At 41.9% G+C, this 18,830-nt stretch overlaps 2 protein-coding genes across 3 annotated transcripts; one reads left to right on the top strand and one right to left on the bottom strand.

Annotated features, from left to right (window-relative positions):
* Positions 1 to 1,720: 1,720 nt before the first annotated feature.
* On the top strand, positions 1,721 to 17,193 carry gyg1a (glycogenin 1a). The gene is made up of 7 exons (XM_085766727.1): positions 1,721 to 1,888; positions 4,248 to 4,383; positions 4,521 to 4,695; positions 5,115 to 5,277; positions 6,450 to 6,576; positions 7,316 to 7,550; positions 16,090 to 17,193. The coding sequence occupies exons 1-7, from the start codon at positions 1,744 to 1,746 to the stop codon at positions 16,273 to 16,275; spliced, it is 1,167 nt and encodes a 388-aa protein (XP_085622853.1). The 5' UTR covers positions 1,721 to 1,743; the 3' UTR covers positions 16,276 to 17,193.
* On the bottom strand, positions 9,436 to 14,036 carry LOC146963396 (dynein regulatory complex subunit 4-like). 2 transcript variants are annotated; one of them, XM_085766725.1, is made up of 11 exons: positions 13,920 to 14,036; positions 13,486 to 13,572; positions 12,661 to 12,861; positions 11,430 to 11,615; positions 11,287 to 11,341; positions 11,015 to 11,205; positions 10,685 to 10,840; positions 10,498 to 10,578; positions 10,104 to 10,313; positions 9,705 to 9,770; positions 9,436 to 9,600 (listed from the first exon to the last, which is right to left on the bottom strand). In XM_085766725.1, the coding sequence occupies exons 1-11, from the start codon at positions 13,920 to 13,922 to the stop codon at positions 9,538 to 9,540; spliced, it is 1,299 nt and encodes a 432-aa protein (XP_085622851.1). In that variant the 5' UTR covers positions 13,923 to 14,036; the 3' UTR covers positions 9,436 to 9,537. The 2 variants fall into 2 exon arrangements, with proteins under 2 accessions (XP_085622851.1, XP_085622852.1); XM_085766726.1 differs by lacking the exon at positions 9,705 to 9,770.
* Positions 17,194 to 18,830: the final 1,637 nt, after the last annotated feature.

The following is an 18,830-nucleotide window of genomic DNA, read 5'->3' as shown; positions in this document are numbered from 1 at the left end:
AATGTCTCCCGTTTCAGTCAGACAAATTTACTGAAGACATTTTAAGATGCTAAAAAGTCCTACATTGTCTATGTTTTGCCTCCATGCAGCCCAGTGCCTCCATCTTTCCATCTCCTCTCTCAGCTCTTTTCTTTCCCAGATACCTGATCGTCCCAGTTTCACTCTGTGACTGCGAGGTGCTCTCCGGTTACTCTCTCCTCCTCAGATGCTCCACCTCCAGTCGTCCATGTAACCACCATGTTTTTTTCTTTTAAGTTTGCAGACGCTGAGCTGAGATCAGCTGCTGGTGGGAGTTTCATATAGCTAAGCCTCCTGTGTCAAAGAGCACATGCACAGGAAATGTAAATAGACCACATAGAGTATGTGCACAATAATACATGCAGACAAAGATCCTACATAGTAAATACAGGTATTTGCTCTATAGCACAAAGGTATCCTTGATATTAGAAATATTAACACTCAAATTCAATGCATATTAGAGCTTATAGCACCTTGTTCTCTTGAAATAAAGTTGACTTGACATGAATCTTGCAAAAAATAATGCTTAATATGCTTAATATGATAATAATGGTAACTGCATAGAGCGGTTGGAGGTGAGATTGACCTGGTTTCGCCCATATTCACCCACCTGCATATTCTGCTTCTCGATGCTTTTTTAATTCAGCTGTAATATGAAGACACGGCCACTCAGAGGCAGTGCTGCTCCAGGCAGACGTCTGACTTCTCTGTGAACTGCTCAGCTGCTACAGGGCACTAGCACCTTCCTGTTATTGTTAGAAAACTTGACCCATAAAGACGGTGACGGTCACCCTGCTGCTGCTGCTAGACATGTTGGCCTTTAAAAAAAACAAAAGAAATCAATCTGTGTTCATGCAAACAAATGAGCATAGATTGTGTGTGTGTTTTATTGTAAACTTGGTTGACTGTGTGGAAACGGAAACTTTCTTTACCTTGTATCCTGTATGACAGGGAGGTTGTTCCAGACATCATGGAGAACTAGCCACAGCTTCTGTGTGGATTTATGTTGTCTCAGTGTCTTCGTATAATCCATGTCAGGGCTGCAGACTGCCCCTAAATGGTGGCATTCTGCCAATAAAATTTTAGACAAAATATTTCATCTACTTGCGCATGTGCAACCAGTAAAAATTTTGTTTTTTTTTAACACTGGCGAAATGTGGAAGGGGCTATGGCGACTCAACGAATCTGGAATTTGTCATTGCAGGTGGCAGGCAATGTGTGTGAGAATCATAATAGAAAAGGAATTGTGAATATTTGCCTTGTCAATTTACAGTAAAATTTAGGGGACACTGTGCTCCGAGTAAAAACAAAAATGTTAGACTCCATGATGCTGAGATGCTGCAGAATGAATCTGGTGCTAGTGTTGCATTGATTCTTACAGATTAAATTAGCTATTCACACTGATGCACCTTTGATTATAACCCAACAAAACAACAATGCATGTTAGCCTACTGCATTGGCCTCTCTGCACAAGTTTGCTACTTCAGCTTTTACTTTAGTTTTGATGTATACTTACTTAAATGCATGACAACTTGCTGCTCTGGTGTGGGGTGAAAGTGAAAGAGTTTATCAGTAGTTTACCATCATTTCTACAAAGGTCTGATGTTTTGTTGTTTCCCTCTTTACAAATAAAGTTAGACACTGAATAGAGAGAGAGGAAAATGAGAGAGAGAGGAAAAAGAGAGAAAGAAACGTAAGGGGGGCGTGTCAGCTGTCACTGGTCACATGACCCGGAAAATGTGGGGCTTAATTCCTGTGTTGGATTGCTCCCAGCTGCTGCGCCTCTGCCCTTCGCAGTGCAAACCCTGTACCTTCCCCATCACGACCCCCGACCCCCGGGTGGACTCTGCTCAGCGCGCCGTCATGTCGGGTAAGAAACGCCGGAGCTCCGGACCGCTGACAGCCGCAACCGGCAACCGGAACACGGGCCACCGGACCGGACCTGCGCGAACTGTCTGTCCCCATCCTCCTATCTCACTGTTCAATATCGCGAAATTATTACTAAACGACGAGTTGTAAAAGCGAAGCGGTGCCGAGACGCGGACAGAGAGGAGGAGGCTGTAGCTGCTGAACCGTTTGCACCGTTTTTTACTCTGGTCGTTTTGTTTTTTTTAACGGTTGTGATGTTTGAGTTCACGGTTTGATGCAGCCGTTTGGACCACAGTGAAGCGCGCGACCATCGGAAAGAGCACATCCGGTTCTAAACTTTCAAAGTAAAACCGCTCTGAATGCAGCTAGTTCCGGGAACCACAATATCTTTTAAAAGTATTTTATAGGCTAAATGAACATATTTAGCGCTTTAATATTAAAGTAAAAAATGTAAAATGTGTAATATTTTATAAAAAATTTTATGAGGCTTAATTAGGGTTGAAAATGCCAGGGCAATTATTTAGGATGGACCATGAAAATGTGCATTTTCAAAAATGTTTCTAACTAAAAAAAACAAGTTTCAGAGGACTTTGTGGGGAAAATGCAACAGCTGTCTTTACAGTTACATGTTAGGATTATTATGGGATGTTTTGGTGTGTGTGTGTTTTTTTCCTATTGTGAGGCCAAATGGTATATTGAGGAATATATATCAGCAGTGTTAATAATAATCAATAATAATTGATGATGAAAGTGACTGCTAAATACTGCAATTGTAAGACACATAGGCAATGCAGAGGAAGAAGTGGAAGAACCACTAAGATCATTACATCACCAGTATTTCCCAAGGCTGTAGCCTGTTCAAGGCACAATATTGATATCACCATGACATTTTTTTTTAAATTTTTTTTTTAACATTCTCCCAATATCTAAAAACACAGTCAATTTGTGAATCATTTTGAACTGTGGTGGTTATTTTTTCCCCCTGTGGCAGGTGTAGCCACTTTTATTTTTAGAGACGACATTATCAACTTCCTGGGTTAATGCGGCCTCTTTGATGAACTCAACGCTGTTGCATGAATGTGTGGACGTGAGCCGCAGCGTGTGGCCTTCAACTGTTCTTTTTCTCATGCTATGAGAAGCTCACAGCATGACACCTTTATAGTGTCTTACTATCTATAATAAATAGAAACACTGTAAGATGTTATTTACTGAAGTAACCATATCAATCATCCTATTAATGTCTGATTACATATGAAACAATAGCCTACTTAAGTTTTAATGTAGTTTTGTTATCTCTTTTTTGATGATAGTGTATATACATAAATGTGTAATTTCCAAGCACAGATTAGTCAATTTTTTACTCAGTTTTCATTTTAAAATCAGTGCACTCACTCCACATTTCTTTTACTATATACTTTTTTGTGATTTTTTACATCTTTTTCAAACTGGTTTCCTTATCAATATCTGTGCTGACAACTCTGTATCATGACAAACCCAAAGGTCCGTCCATATGTCACAAGGCTTCATGTAGCGAGATAACTATGTGGGAACTCGACACATGCTTCCTGTGTAGGCGACACCGGCCTCACACCCCTTTTGATAGTCGATTTATAGTTTGTTGAATAAGACCGTAGCCACCACTACAACATTTCCAGATGGATCAGGTTTCCCCAGAAATCCCCCCCGGCAACGACACATACGTTCAGCTTGGTGAATGCAATCTGCTGGCTCTGGGCCCATTTTCACTCAAGCAGCAACACAGTTTGTTTCCCCCTTGCTGTTGTTAACTTTTGCACAAGGGATTCATCAGATCAGACACTGAACTTAACACAAAAAGCAAATGAGCTGGGACAGTGGACGTGAGGGGTTAGGGTTTTGACTGATGCTTGTTTGTAAAAATGGAAAAATGGGCATTGATTCTTAATGTAGGTTACTGTCAAATTCAAAGTGCAAATATAAATGTTCAAAAAGGCTGCAAGAGCCATGTGTGACACTGAATAGCATAGTTAGCATTAACATTTACATAACTAGTATTGATTTGTTTATCTTAATCACCAGCATGAATAATAAGTCATCCATTACCTCACAGCATCGTAGTGCAGGAAGAAGCTCTGACAAAAAAAGCAGTGTGCAGTAGAGTTAAGGGGAAATTCCAGGAGATCTTCATAATATGATTACGATGATCAAGCAGCATCAAAGTTTCAAAGCCTTGGCTACAAAGAGTTTAGTGTGTCACCCAGTGGTTCTGATGCAACCTCGTTGTTTTGCTGTTTGTGAGGCCTGCGAGCCTCCAAAAACCTCAGAAATGCAGATATAACAGGTTTGTGCAATCAATGTGTCTGGTTTTTTTGTCTGTACAGACCAAGCTTATGTGACGTTGGCCACAAACGACAGCTACGCCAAGGGAGCGATGGTTCTCGGCCAGTCGTTACGAAACCACAACACAACCAAGAAGCTGGTTGCACTCATAGGAACTCATGTTACAGAACCGTGCAGGTAACTTCACATCAGGGACACTGATGAAAAATGATATACCGTATTTCTTTTCTCTTCCCCTGTCGCTTCTGACTGACAAAAACTTAACACTACAGTACATGCATGTTAACATGAGTTGTGTTTGGTGCGTTCTGCAGGGAGGCACTGGGCTCCATTTTCGACGAGGTGTGTGTGGTGGACGTCTTGGACTCGGGAGACACGGCTCACCTGGCGCTGATGAAGCGACCGGACCTGGGAGTGACGTTCACCAAGCTGCACTGCTGGACTCTCACACAGTACAGCAAGTGTGTGTTCATGGACGCAGACACACTGGTGAGAAAAACAAAACCTGATGACAAAGAAAACAGACAAAAAAATGAAGAAAAAAAATCAACCTATTAAATATTATTTTTATTGATGCTGTTGATTTCTGAGAAAAATGTGCATTTAAAGTTCATTGTCATGAACAACTGAGCAGTACCTATTATAGATTTTAGACATAAAATCCTCTATCCATAATATTTTAGCTGCAAAGTAGGTGAGAGTTGAAACACTAGAAATCCATATACCTTCCCACACTTTTAAGATAAGATAAGATAAGATAATCCTTCATTTGTCCCACAAAGTGCAAATTTACAGGGTTGCAGCAGCAGACAACAGCAAAGAAATGTCTAGCACAGATACAGAAAAAAAAATCAGGAATATTACTAAATAAAAGCTCACAAACTCAACTTTTACTTGAATGTGTTCAGGTGCTGTCAAATATAGATGAGCTCTTTGAGAGGGAGGAGCTGTCTGCGGCGCCGGATCCCGGTTGGCCCGACTGTTTCAACTCCGGGGTTTTCGTCTTCAGGCCGTCTAACGAGACGCACGAGAAGTTGCTCACGTTCTGTGGTGAAAACGGCAGCTTTGACGGTGAGACGAGAACACAATGTAGAGAAAATGACACAGATGCTGATGTCTGAAAGCGGACCAGCTGCAGTTATTTAATATACGGAGTGTTGACTGACATGTTCGTGGTGCTTAACCTCAAACAAAGGTGTTGGCAGGTAGTTTATTGAAGCCATGAAGTTTGGGATACTGCTCATCAGCATCTGATCAGTTGTTATAAGCATGAAAAAACAAATTCAAGCCACTTATGTGCAACCGGTTTTTCATTTGCAAACAGCAGCCACTCAAGTCACACAAATTGACCTGATTGTGGCACCAGATGAAAGAAGTCATGGGATTACCAAACTCATTAGAATTAATCCTCAAATAATCACATTTCTAAAATCTCAAAGTAAATGTTGAGATATATCAATTTTAATGGAGCTGTTGGGCTGAACCTCGGAAATTATTCTTAATATTTTGAGTGAAAACTTGAGTGGGCTCCATCCAGTATTATTCTGGAGCTACAGCTGTGTTGATGTAAAAATATTTGACTGTGATGGTTGACATTTTAATGTGAAGACTAGAAAAGATGAAGTTCATCTTGGCTCTCTGAAGCCACTCAGAGAGTTAACTTCAATAAACAGTTTACAGAGTAAATGAACCGGCTGCGATTGGATGGTGTGAACTTAGACAGAATACAAGATCAAATTTCTCCACTGAGGCTCAGACAAAAGAAAAATGAACGGAGTAGCTGAATAATGAAATTAATATACAGATTAATATCCAGATTAATAACCCTGAGGTCTGACCTTGTTGTCGCTGTGTCTGACATCTGTCAGCGAGTGTGTTCATGAAACATCCATCATTCATAAGCTCTCTCTCTCTCTCTGTGCAGCATCCTCTCACAACACTGTCAGCGCTGCTCTCCACCTTCTATTTTTACACGTTAGAAAGGACGCAGTCCGAGGGGACGTCCAGTGTGTGTGTGTGTGTGTGTGTGTGTGTGTCGGTGTCGGTATGTTTGTAGTGTAGTGAGTCCAGCTGGGTTTTAGCAGCCAGTGAACAGAGTGGTTATATAAAACAAATGTTTGTGTACTTCAACGAGCCAAACCACAACTCCAGAGCAGCCTTTTGTTTTGTTTTTTTGCTTTGACCAGAAATGATCATGTGACTCCCATGTGTCTGTCTCTGTGTGTGTGTGTGTGTGTTTGCAGGTGGAGATCAAGGGGTTCTCAATAGTTTCTTTAACACCTGGGCGACGGCCGATATTTCTAAACACCTTCCCTTTGTCTACAACCTCAGCAGTATCGCCATCTACTCCTACCTGCCAGCTTTCAAACAGTGAGTACACACACACACACACACACACACACACACACACACACACACACACACGGTGCATCCAGGGTGTTATTATTTGTCCATGTTTGATTGACCTCTGATGACCTATTGATTGTGTAGCTTTCCCTGTACAACTTGACTTCAGTGTGTTTGTTTGTTGAAGCTCGTCCATGCTCAGGTCAAATGTTATGTATTTGTGTGTCTCTCTGTGTGTGTGTATGTGTGTGTGTGTGTTAGTGAGTGTTGAATTACAAGAACCTGCTGATATAAATGTAATGCAGGCACCAGAACACACTGACAAATCCTTCTCTAAAACAGAGGAGCTCACATGTATTTGAAAGAATTGAGAGAGTCATTTATACGTATAAATCCCACAATGCATTTGTTCACTTTGAGTCTAGTCTGACTTTATACATTAATTTTGACTAAATGAAACCAGAGTATCATCCAGGTCTAAAAACAAATCCTTAAAGTGAGCAGCTGTGATCAGAGATGCCAGAACGATCCGTATAGATCCTATAGGAGAAAACTAATAGTTCACAGTGACGCCTCCTGTTTTAATGTCACAGCTGATCAGCTCCGTTCTTCAGTGAGTGATATTTCCTGCAGCAAATAGTTTTGAGGTTAATGTCGCGTCGGTCTTCTTGATGACTGATTCGTAACGTCTACAGGTGCGTGGTGAACGTGTCGACACCTGTCATCCTGTCTCAGCTGCTTCCTCTTCCTCTTGTCGCCACAGGTACGGCCACGAAGCGAAGGTGGTTCACTTCCTGGGCAAGTCGAAGCCGTGGAACTACTCCTACGACGCTCAGAGGGGCGAGGTCAAAGGTCACTCCCCGGCGTCCGACCCCCTCCTGCACCCGGACTACCTGCTCATGTGGTGGCAGGTGTACGCCAAATCTGTGGTGCCTTTGCTGCAGCTGGCCTACGGCGACATGCCCTTCCACAGCGGCTTCGTGGAGTCCAGCGACAACGTACGTCAACTGTGTGTGTGTTTGGTTTTAGGTGTGGAAAAGTAAATGAGAATGGCTGCAAGTGTGTGTGTGATTATCTGTTGTAACATGTTGCATAATGGTTGAGTCCTGAGTGTGTGGAAACATCTGAACACTCAGCAAAAGTGTGTGGAAACCCGTCATGGTGTGGTGGAATCACTCACCGGCCTGTGAAAGCTGTGACTCACATTATTGAAAGCTGCAGAGAAAGATAAGAAGCTGGATTCACCAATATGTTCTTAGGAAAGATCTTAAAAAAATGTCTTTAGATCTAAAATTAAGAAGTTCTTAAAATAGTTCTTAAGTGAAATTCCTCAATATTTTCTTAAGAACAGTCATTTCTTACGAATTTCTTATTTTTCCTACTTAAGAACTTCTTAAAATACGTCACTGCATTGCATTGCACGCGCCAACAAACAACATAGTTTGCATCTTAAAGGGATAGTTCACCCTAGAATGATATTTCGCTCATTATCTACTCACCCTCATGTTGACTAAGGGCTGGAAGAAGTTTCAGAGTCCTCCGTCCCTTCTCTGAGTTACAGGGGGTCTTGGCGTAGCAGTGCATGTCCATATAACGGTTGCAAAGGGACACCAGAGCTCTTCGTAAAAAAACACACACAAAAAAACATCCAAATACCTCCATGATGCTCGTATGTAATGTCCGTCTTGTGCTGAAGCCCCAAATTGCGTAATTGTCCCGAAAAAAATTAAATAAGTCTATATTTTAAGCTTGTTTGTAGCGGAAGCTTCTCGAAGCTCCTCTTCCTGGTCCGTCCAAATCTCGCGTGATTTGCGCCGGCGTCAGTGCGGTTACTGCGAATCACGCGAGATTTGGACGGACCAGGAAGAGGAGCTTCGAGAAGCTTCCGCTACAAACAAGCTTAAAATATAGACTTATTTAATTTTTTTCGGGACAATTACGCAATTTGGGACTTCAGCACAAGACAAGACATTACATACGAGCATCATGGAGGTATTTGGATGTTTTTTTGTGTGTGTTTTTTTACGAAGAGCTCTGGTGTCCCTTTGCAACCGTTATATGGACATGCACTGCTACGCCAAGACCCCCTGTAACTCAGAGAAGGGACGGAGGACTCTGAAACTTCTTCCAGCCCTTAGTCAACATGAGGGTGAGTAGATAATGAGCGAAATATCATTCTAGGGTGAACTATCCCTTTAACCGTCAGTCACTCACTAACCATGGAGAAGGACAAAAAGAGATGCAGAAACTTTTCAAGGCAGGAGCTTGAGGTTATGGTGGATGGAAAATTAATAACATGGGAATAACAGCAGAAAATAAGACAAGAGGGTGGGCCGAAGAGGCTGAAGCTGTGTCATTATATTTACTTAAACTATGACCTACTCGTCTAAACTTGTCTAAAATTTGTTGAAAAAGCCGGTGATATTAGAAGCTTACCTATTCACTGTAGGAATTTTAGGACAGGTCAAGTTTGTCTTAAAGTTAAGAAAAAAAGTAAAGAACAAATTTGAGAACTTTGATTTCAAGAATACCGTTTATTCTTACGTTTTTTCTTAAAGAGGAACTATGCACGTCCGGTCGCTTTTCCTCTGTTTTGCTAACCCTCCTCCCGGCCATGTGCATTTGTTTACATCAAAGCCAGCGAGAATTCAATCAATAGAGTGGTAGATAATGTTATATATCATCACCCAAACCTTCTGCGTTGGACTCGCCTCGGCGCCCCAGATGATATATTCGAGTTTGGAGAAATTTGAATTTTGGTCCAAAATGCCAATTTTCTACACCGCCGGAGGTTAGAAATTGTGAAACACACAGCTCCACCAAACTCCTTGATATGGCTGAACATCAACATTTGTATCAAAGGGAAATATGAGAAACAGGAAGTAAGATTTGGTGTATTGAATTTATTGTAAAAACGGATTTTTAGGCCTTACTTCAGGGCAAAGTCCTGTCTTAACTTGTCATGGTAACACCGCTCTGAGAGGCTCAAAGTCTTTCACTAGAAACACTTTGCTTTGTTTCAAAGCTCAGCAGCAGATCCTTATGAGCCTGTTGGACACAAAATTATTTCACACAAACGTGAACATCTCTACATGAGTAGTTTAACTGTCATCATTGGTACGACAAGACAAATGCAGATATAAACTCCTTACCTTAGAAATCATAGCTTTTTTATCCTGCAAGTTCTTGATTGATTTATTGCAAGAATTCAGATTTTCCTGCAAGTTAAAAACAAAACAAAACACATGCTTCTTTATTTTTGTATAACTCTGGCTGTGCAAATGATTTCAAATTTGGTCAGGTTGTGTATTTTGGGTTGAATTGTAATTCTTCATTCTTCATTTTTTTTCTTTAAGTCATTTATGCCTTTTAACCTAAATAGCTGATATGAGATGATATATTTGTATTTGTACAGTTCTCACGGCATAAAGGCATAATGGCATAATGACATGAACGGGAGAAGAAACAAAATAAAATCTTTAAATGGGCTTTTTTAGGGACACAGGTGTTGCACAAAATGAAGGGACCTTCAGTGACATAAACGGCAGTACCTCAATTGTTTTGGTGATCCCAGCCAAGGCGGTTTGGTCTGTGTTGGAGGCCGACAGCACCGAGCGGAGCTGAGCTCGGATCTCCTCCAGACTCTCGGTCAGGGCCGTCAGCTTCTCCTTCCGCACCGAGAACTGCACATTTGCCTCATGCTGCACCCTCTCACTGGCCTGACAGCTCTTCCTGCACTGCTCGTCTCTTTCCAGCTGAAGCTAGAAACAAGTACAGATTAAATACTTAAATGCTTGAATAAATGCTGTATTTTAGTAATGGTAAATGCCATTTCTCTACTTGCTACTTCTGTATTTATTCCAATTCATACCATTAGATTAGAGCAACATGACACTGTGCTGATAAAGCCTTTAGTGGGACTGAAGTTTGGCTTTGAACTCTGACCTTGCTGAATTTCTGTTCCAGGTCCTCGTGCTGCAGCTTCAGAGCATTCAGTTCTTTTATGTAGTGCTTTTCACTAGTGTCCTGTCACAAAGTGTTACATTGACAACATGTGAGTTACTAAGACACACGCTAAAAGGGGAGGAGCAGCTGATGAACAAGCTAGCTGGCAGTGGAAACACCAACTCACCCTTTTCCTTTCACAGTATTGAATTTTTCTCTCTTTTTCAGCTACTTGATCCCCGACGATCACGATGCGCTCACTCAGATCTCTGTTGTTCTGCTCGAGTGCGACCAGGCGTTTGTCGTTCCTCTTATTCTGTTTGTCCAGCAATTCATGTAATTTCTGAAAGCAATTGAAACACAACACGTGACAAAAAAAAGAGTGAAAAGAATTGTCCGTCAAGATGAGACATTTAAAATAACATCCTCCAGGAAACTGAACGGACCCCAAGCACCAACAAAGCATCTGAAAGTTCTCGGTTTATTCTGACGATGAGGCCACATCCACGTATTTTACCTTAACTGTTTTGTCACGTTTCATGTGATCAATTATCCTCTTAGCCTCAGCGTAAGCGGCATCGTGGTCCTTTTTAAGATTGTCGATGTGGCTCCTCCAGTGGTCTTCTCTTTCTTTGGCCAGCTTTCTCATCATGTCCTCCAATACTTGTTCTTGAGACTTAAACTTTTCCTCATACGTGGACTTCATTTCTATCCGAATAACAACACAAAATTATATCTAAAGTTAAGTTTTAGACAGTATCGAATTCTCAAGTCATCTACTCTACTTACCTGAGATGTTCTTCACCAGGCTGTTCCTCGATTCAGTCATTTCCTCCTCAAGTTTCTGTTGAGATGAAAACCCAACGAGTGATTTGAAGCACTTGACTCTTACTTTTTGAAATGTGTCAACGTGAATAACAAAGCTGCAGAACCGTTTCAAACTTCTTCATCTCTTCATAGACAAGGCTGTCTAAGTCGCCCGTCTCCTCATGAAGCTCGGCCTGCGATTGTTCTTGTTCCTCCTGCAGGACCTCGGTGGAGACTGAACCTTCTGCTCTCAGCCCAGCCATGGTGTTCTGGTGCTCGTGCAGGACATGCTTCATGTTCTGCTTGTACACCTAGTGGGGACGGAGAAGACTCGAAAATCAGTCAGTCAATCAGTCATCTCTGCTTGTTCGTTTGTCTGTAGATTTTACCATTTTCAGATAAATAATGAAAAAATACTAATTTTTTCAGATTTAAAGGGATACACCAACATTTTTTTTTTCATGTCTTGCCTCACTCCCGAGTCCATGACAAGCAGATAGACACCATCCTTTCGACTGTGCGTGCAGTAACAAGGGAGATAGAGCCCGTATCGCCCATAATTAGCTTAGCTCAAACGCTGGAAGTGCATAGGTAGTGTTAGCCTGCCTCCACCTACAGTAAAGTCATCAGGGAAACTCTTCAGCAACTCTAAATGGACCGATCTTCATCTCAGAGCTGACAAAACTCTCCGGTAAGGCATATTGAGCGGTCAAATGCCGGTAACGGGACGAGATCGGTCAAAACGGAGGGTTCAAGCAAAGACGGTCTATTTTGGTTCCAGCTAGCTACATCGAGGGTAGGTTAGCTTCCTATTTCAAAGTAAAAGCACAAATTCTATCGTCATGGTTTTCTGTATGTAAAGGGCAACGGGTGTTTTATTTTGTGAAAGTAACCGGAAGTGTGTTGGTCACAACGGCTAGCTTGAGTAGCGTCAAATTCAACCGAACAAAATTGTAAACAGCTGGTATTTAGACAAATTAACGAGACACTGCTGATCTAAACGGCTACTTTCTCGCCTAAAAATGTTTGAAATGTGAAATGAGTTTAGAGCTAAAATGAAATTTCGGCTTGGGTAGGAGGCAGGCTAACACTACCCATACTGTACACTTCCAGCGTTTGAGCTAAGCTAATTATGGGCGATACGGGCTCTATCTCCCTTACTGCATGCACAGTCGAAAGGATGGTGTCTATCTGCTGGTCATGGACTCAGGAGTGAGGCAAGACACAAAAAAAATGTTGGCGTATCCCTTTTAAGATTTTAAGTTTTAGCTAGTACGGGATCATTTGCGACACCCACTTGGAGGGGAAATCCAGTCACGGACTCTCAGTGCAGTTTGTGGTATTAGCTACTCTTACCTTGACCTCTACTTGATGACGCCTCTCATCGTCTTCTAGCTCCTTCTCCAGGTTCTGGAGTTTGGCCTCGGCCTCCTCGAGCCGCCTGTCAGCGATTTTACCAACGGCGCCCCAGATGTCGTCCATCTCCCTGAGAAGAATATCTCTCTCCTCTCTCTCTCTTTGCAGCTGTTCTTCGAGGCTCAAGCTGAGCTCTACAATCTGAGATGAAGACACGTTTCAGTACAGACACACCAAGATGGCGTCCAGAAGCTTTGACAGTTTTACTCAGTTGCTTTGGTTCAGTTCTCACAGGGGAAACATCATCCTCACAACTCGTAATTCAGCTGTTCGCCCACACAGATTAGCATTGGTATTTATTTTTATAGACTTTCCTTCATCATATTCACACACATTTCACTATTCAAGACCTTCCAAAACAGTCTTACCCTGATGTAAACTAAATGCTTTTCATAGTTCAACACAACAGTAACCTATTACATGTTTGCAAACAGAGTAAGCCATCCAGTCCAGAACGTTTCAAAACTTTGTGTTTGTATCATTTTATTGACCGAATCTACCACATTTAAAAGTTATTTTGTTATCATTTTCACTTTGTCACAGATTAAGTTTTTGTGCAGATTTAGAAGACTGTACTTTACTGTTTTGGACCAAAACAATACAATTTGCTAAAATGAATGGGAGATTCTGGTTTGTTGTGATGTGAACGGTAAAATAACTGTTCAGCGATATCAGGTTCAGGTTTTGAAAATGCTTTTCTCATTGAAAAAAAAACTGAACCAAAGCCAATGAGAACAACTGTAAACAAACGTGACATCTTTGGACCTGCTCGTTGGTCATATCCACTTGGCCGAGGCCGTTTATCAGCTTCGGCGCCTTCTGCTTTTTCCCCGCGCCTTTTTTCTTTGGAGGCTGCAGGGGTCAACAAAGGAAAAAGACTGTTAAAACCTGTCAAGGAAAAAGTCAAACACAGGGACCTAAAGGACAATGTCGGGCAAATTCAACTCAGGGCTGTATTTTCCTAACATTTTAGGTCTAAAAGAAGGAATCCTCTTTTGGGGTAGTTGTGTCTGTCCCCGCATCGCCATGGCAGCAATGAATGGGAGCGGATTTAAGTTCTTTTAGGCTGTTTACATCCCTCAAAGCCGCAATTTTTTCCACAGACAGATTTTTTCCACAGCCTACGACTGAATCACACCCGTGCTAATATACAGTGCAACAGCACTCCCTCTCGTGTGATATTGCTTAATTTTACTCACCATCGTTCAGCAGATTTACGGTTCTCAACCTTTCAGTATCGCTTTTAGAAACAGTTTGACCTTAGTAAAGTCCTGAAGTTCTGATTCAAGCATGCGTTGTTATGGCTACAGGTTTTTAAAACTCAACAGTAACCAGTGCCATATCGCTCTGGTAGTAACTAAAGATTCTAGAAATGTTTGTATAATAGAAAGAAAATACTTTATTCATCCCCTGGAGGGAAATTCAGATCGTCCAGCAGCTTACTACATAACCTAAAATGATGTAATGCCTAACAAATGGCATTGTGCATCTTGATGGCAGCAGGAATGAAGGAGTTCATTCTGTTCTGCAGGCCAGGGAGATGAGCCTGAGAGTCCTTCTTCTATTTTTTCTTCTTAAGACTGAAGTTAAGAAAAAAATGACACTCAAGAAGATTTTTTTTCTTAAGAAGGTTTTGTGAATCTGGCCCCAAGAAGCCGATTGGTTCCACATTCCTCTACTCGGTCACCAGCGTTGTTGTGTTTTTGTCGCCCCGCTGGTTTTGTCGGTCACTCTCGGCGGTGCCACGACGACTCCATGAATAGTTTTGCTGTCTTCTGCCAGCACCGAGCGGAGGGAGCAGGAAGTTGCCACACTTGCCTGAAAGCTCTGCCACATTGTGTCACACTGATGATGAGTTCATACAGACGGGACACGACACCATCACTGTGGCCAAGGGCGGCAATTACACAATGAGTTTCTCTTGGGTCTGTTTCCTTAGAGACGCCACCTTAGGGACCAACTGGATATTATCTGACATTGCAACATCACAGAGTTGCATAAAAAAAAGACTTTTTTTAAGTAAATAAATTTACCTGATGCAGCCATGTTCCTCACTGACTCAGCTGGTGTAGGTGTGGCTGTAGCGTCACCTGGCAGTGTCTGTTTTTTCCTCATAAATTCACAATTCTTCTTGTAAATTTGTGACTTTAAACCTGACAATTCTTTTTTGTTTTGTTTCGTTTTACCTACAGTGGCCCTAATACACCATTGTACTTACTGTAAAGGGATAGTTGAACATTTTGGCAAATTGGCTGTAGTCATAGCAGTAGGTTCGTTACCTTCATTTGTTGGTGCAAGCTATTTTTAGAGCGGTGGAGCAGAGCCGTGAGCTGCTCAGAGCTACGCTACGGAGGCTAATGGGATTTCTTGGTCTCCCTCATCAAACTCATCAAATGTACAATCCAACAACTCCAAAACGCTCTGGTGGACAAGTTGTGACCTGCACATTCACCACACTATGAAATAATAACAGAACGTTCGAAAGACAGTTGTTTTCAAGGCAAATACAGAGACTGTTTGGCGAAAAACTGCCCCTGACGGGAAAGCGCATCAGCGGTTTTTCATAAATTTACCTTGAAAACAACTCAGTCTCATAATGTTCTGTTAATATGCAGGTCACAACTTGTCCATGAGAGCATTTTGGAGTTGTTGGATTGTGTATTTGATGCGTTTTATGAGGAAAACCAAGAAATCCCATTAGCCTCCGTAGCGTAGCTCTGACCAGCTTGCGGCTCTGCTCCGCCGTTCTAAATATAATAGCTTGCACCGACAATTAAAGGTAACAAACCTACTGCTATGACTATAGGGATTATGTTGAACTATCCCTTTAAGAAACCAGAGACTGGGTGGAAATCGGTGAACTTAACCCCAGGATGTTACGCAGTCATATTTATTTGAACTTTATAGACATAATTTTAAGACACTAGCAGTTCGGGCAGCAGTCAGTTATTGTGTCTTATTTATCTGATTTCATTTTTTTTTTTTTTTAATCTGAAGTGTCATGTGTATCCTGCAATTAAAAAATGAAAAATATTTGTACATTCAAAGTAACACTAGAAAGCAGACTATTAGTCAAGATCTTTAGTGCACATCCACTGTAGGAAGTCCAGAGTCATAATCAACTCTTATCTGTTGTCAAAGTGTGTTACTGCACTTTGACTCTGTGTTAAACTAAATGTTGTGTTTCGAGGGCAGAAAAGAGCAAATTCCCCTGTGAGGAAATTCCAGGGAGGGAAAGCCAAGCATGGCTGAGCTCTGGGGAAACCAGTCCTTATAAAGTATTGCTCCACTTTTATCTAATGATTCATTCATTCTTTTTTTTTCTTTCTTTCTTCTCTTCTCTCCTCTCCGTCTCTGTCTGTCACACAGGGAAACCTTCATGAGGACGTGAGCGAGCAGCCGGCCCACTCTGCCGCTCTTCCTCCTCCTCCTCCTGCTGCTCCCAAGGCCTCCTCGGAGGAGAGGAAGCAGCGCTGGGAGGCGGGCCAGATGGACTACTTGGGCGACGACTCCTTCGCCAACATAGAGCGAAAGCTTGACTCCTTCCTGAAGTAGCAGGCGGGTGGGCGGGCGAGCGAGCACCACAGACGGACGGAGAGAGCGATGGAGAGAGAGCGAGCACCGTCTGAGGCTCTGTGTGGGTGGGACCGAAACACCGCTCAGCCAATCACAGAAGCTTGATTAGCAGGTGACTGAGTGAATAAGCCTCTGTGCAGCTTCCAGCCTCACACTCTGCATCCTGTCAGTGGGCGTCACTGACCGAGAGTTTATGTGTTGACACAACTAAGTCCCCCGGCACTCGCACCATTCATGTTTTGATATTTTGGGAAATGCGCTCATTCGTCTTCTTCTTTCAGAGAGTTAAATAGGAAGATCAATAGCACTCATGTCTGTATGGTAAATATGAAGCTTCGCCAGCTGTGGGTTACATCTTCAAACAGATGTGTACTGTTACACAAAGTTCACATCCAATATGTTGGATTTAAATCTCGTGTTATATTCTGAGCCGGACTAAAGAGGAAACATTTTTGAGTTTATGAAATAATGTCTTTGAAGATGTAATTCACAGCTGAGATAAAACAGCAAAACTGTGAAACTCAGTGGGACCGAATCACAAAGTAAAGTGTAAGCTGCTGTCAGGTTATAATACCAACCCCAGCTCCGTCCAAATGTGACAAAATCCCCCTACCAATTCCCTCTAATCTTAACTAAGTAACAGATTGTTCTTTGATTGTTTTATTAGTACAAAAAGAAAAGTCTATTAATGAGAATTATCTGGTTTATAGGTGGCTGTATGCTCGATTATTAATATATAATATAAATTCCTTCAGGCCACAGAATACTTACTTCTTTAACAGCTAGTTTTTTATTTCTATTCTTTGATTTTTGTCTGGATTAAATAAGATACAAACAGTTTACATTTGGACGGAGCCAGGTGTCTTGATGCTAAGCTGCAGGTGTCGACCTCACCCATCTACCCATCTCATCCATTGTCACCCGACCGGTGCTGACAGCAGAGCAGAGTGAACGTACTTCCCAAAATAAAACGTCTGTCCATTCCTCTCAAGTGTTCTTCTTGTGCATCTGATGTGATCAGAGATGGAGTCACACTCCTGAGTCTTCCTAAACCTGTGGGAAATAATAATAATTTCAGTAACTGAAGTTGGGGCCAAGCATGTGGTGGTGGTGGTGGCTGAAGAGAAGTCAATCATCCTGTTAATCCTGCAATAATCCTCCTCTAACCAAACCACTTAAAGTTAGATATGCAGAAACTGGCTGACACCCCTTCCTCTTCTACTTCTCTCTTAGTCCACGCTCTCCTTTCTAGCCAGCTACGACAATCTCACCTTAATCTTGAGAGTGTTCACCTCACCTCACCGAGTCCATAGATTAACCTCCTTATCTTGTGCCTCTTGACACTCACCAGCTCCCTGTGACTTCAGCGTTGTAATGTCTGGTTATTGTATTAGGGCTAGGTCTCGTTGTGTTAGTGTAATTTGCATGGCACAGAGTTGTTTTAAAAACATGGGTCAGAATAGAAATGATGAAGTTCTTCCACCATGAAGTGTTGTCAAGTCAAGTCAGTTTTGTGTGGGATTAAAGGGATAGTATCTTTTTTTTTTCCTGCACTTTGAGGGGCTGGAAAAAAAAATATTATAGCGAACAATGGAACTGTGTATTTTTTTTTCAGGTAAAACCTCTTTTAGGCCGCAAAAATAGGCCGTTTCTTTGGGTCTGTTCACAACACTGTATGTTGTAAATCTCTGGGCAGGTCTATGGGCTGGCGTTGCTAACGGGAGGAGTGCAGAGAGTCTTCTACTGCAATTAAAGTACTTAGGGGCTATTTGTAGATCATACAACCCCACTTTTAAAAAAATGATACTATCCCTTTAAACGCTGTCATCATCACCTGCATGTTACAGTACGCCGTCCCCCTCCTCTCCTCTCCTGCCAGACCCACATCAGCAGCGTCTCTTTGTGCCATGACCTGGGTTTCATCACTTCCCGTTTGTAGTATAACCAGCTGCCTTATTGCCTTTCACTGTTTACAAAACCTCATTTACTGTAACTGCTGCTAGTAGCACAACAAAAACTTCACTTTGTTGAGCCCCTCCCTTCTTCCTGTTGCAAATGCCTCCTTTTACTTCACTGCAGCTCGTGCCCTCTTGAACTGTAACCTTACAACTCCTACTGATGATTAAAATGCACTCCTCACTCCACTGTAACTCTTTTCTGAAACAAGAATCTGAGAGAAAAGTCCTGATGAGACTTTTTTTTCTTCACGTTATATCTTGTTTGCTAAATCCTGAGCAGCACGGTGGTGAAAGTGGAACACACCTGTAGTCCTGTTTCCTGGCTGTTAACTGTCTGTTCCTGTCCAAGCGCTAATAAAAAAAACCTTGTTGAAAACATTTCCACTCTTATTTCATTTGTCTCAATTTGATTGTGTCACTTCACTGGAACAAGTTATGACAACAGCCGAAGATTGATTTTTCAATGTCTTGTTTTTTTGTGCAACAAAGATTCAGTTGAACATGAAACAGTTAAAGCAGCAAATCTTCCCTTTAAAGTAACTACAACAAGCAAACGTTTGAACCATTTTTCTCCTC

Source organism: Trachurus japonicus, chromosome 22, assembly GCF_045865225.1.
Source record: "Trachurus japonicus isolate A0001 chromosome 22, Traja_1.0".
Lineage (NCBI taxonomy): Eukaryota > Metazoa > Chordata > Actinopteri > Carangiformes > Carangidae > Trachurus > Trachurus japonicus.
This window is presented reverse-complemented; position numbering and strand designations above follow the sequence as displayed.

Bases quoted from the DNA above. Each gene is read 5' to 3' on its own strand.
- gyg1a (XM_085766727.1), top strand. From the start codon at position 1,744: ATGACCCGGAAAATGTGGGGCTTAATTCCTGTGTTGGATTGCTCCCAG. The intron at 4,384-4,520 runs GTAACTTCACAT...TGCGTTCTGCAG, and splicing joins CATGTTACAGAACCGTGCAG to GGAGGCACTGGGCTCCATTT. The intron at 4,696-5,114 runs GTGAGAAAAACA...GAATGTGTTCAG, and splicing joins TCATGGACGCAGACACACTG to GTGCTGTCAAATATAGATGA.
- LOC146963396 (XM_085766725.1), bottom strand. The intron at 11,616-12,660 runs GTAAGAGTAGCT...CGTCCCCACTAG, and splicing joins GTCATCAAGTAGAGGTCAAG to GTGTACAAGCAGAACATGAA. The intron at 11,342-11,429 runs GTTCTGCAGCTT...TCATCTCAACAG, and splicing joins AGATGAAGAAGTTTGAAACG to AAACTTGAGGAGGAAATGAC.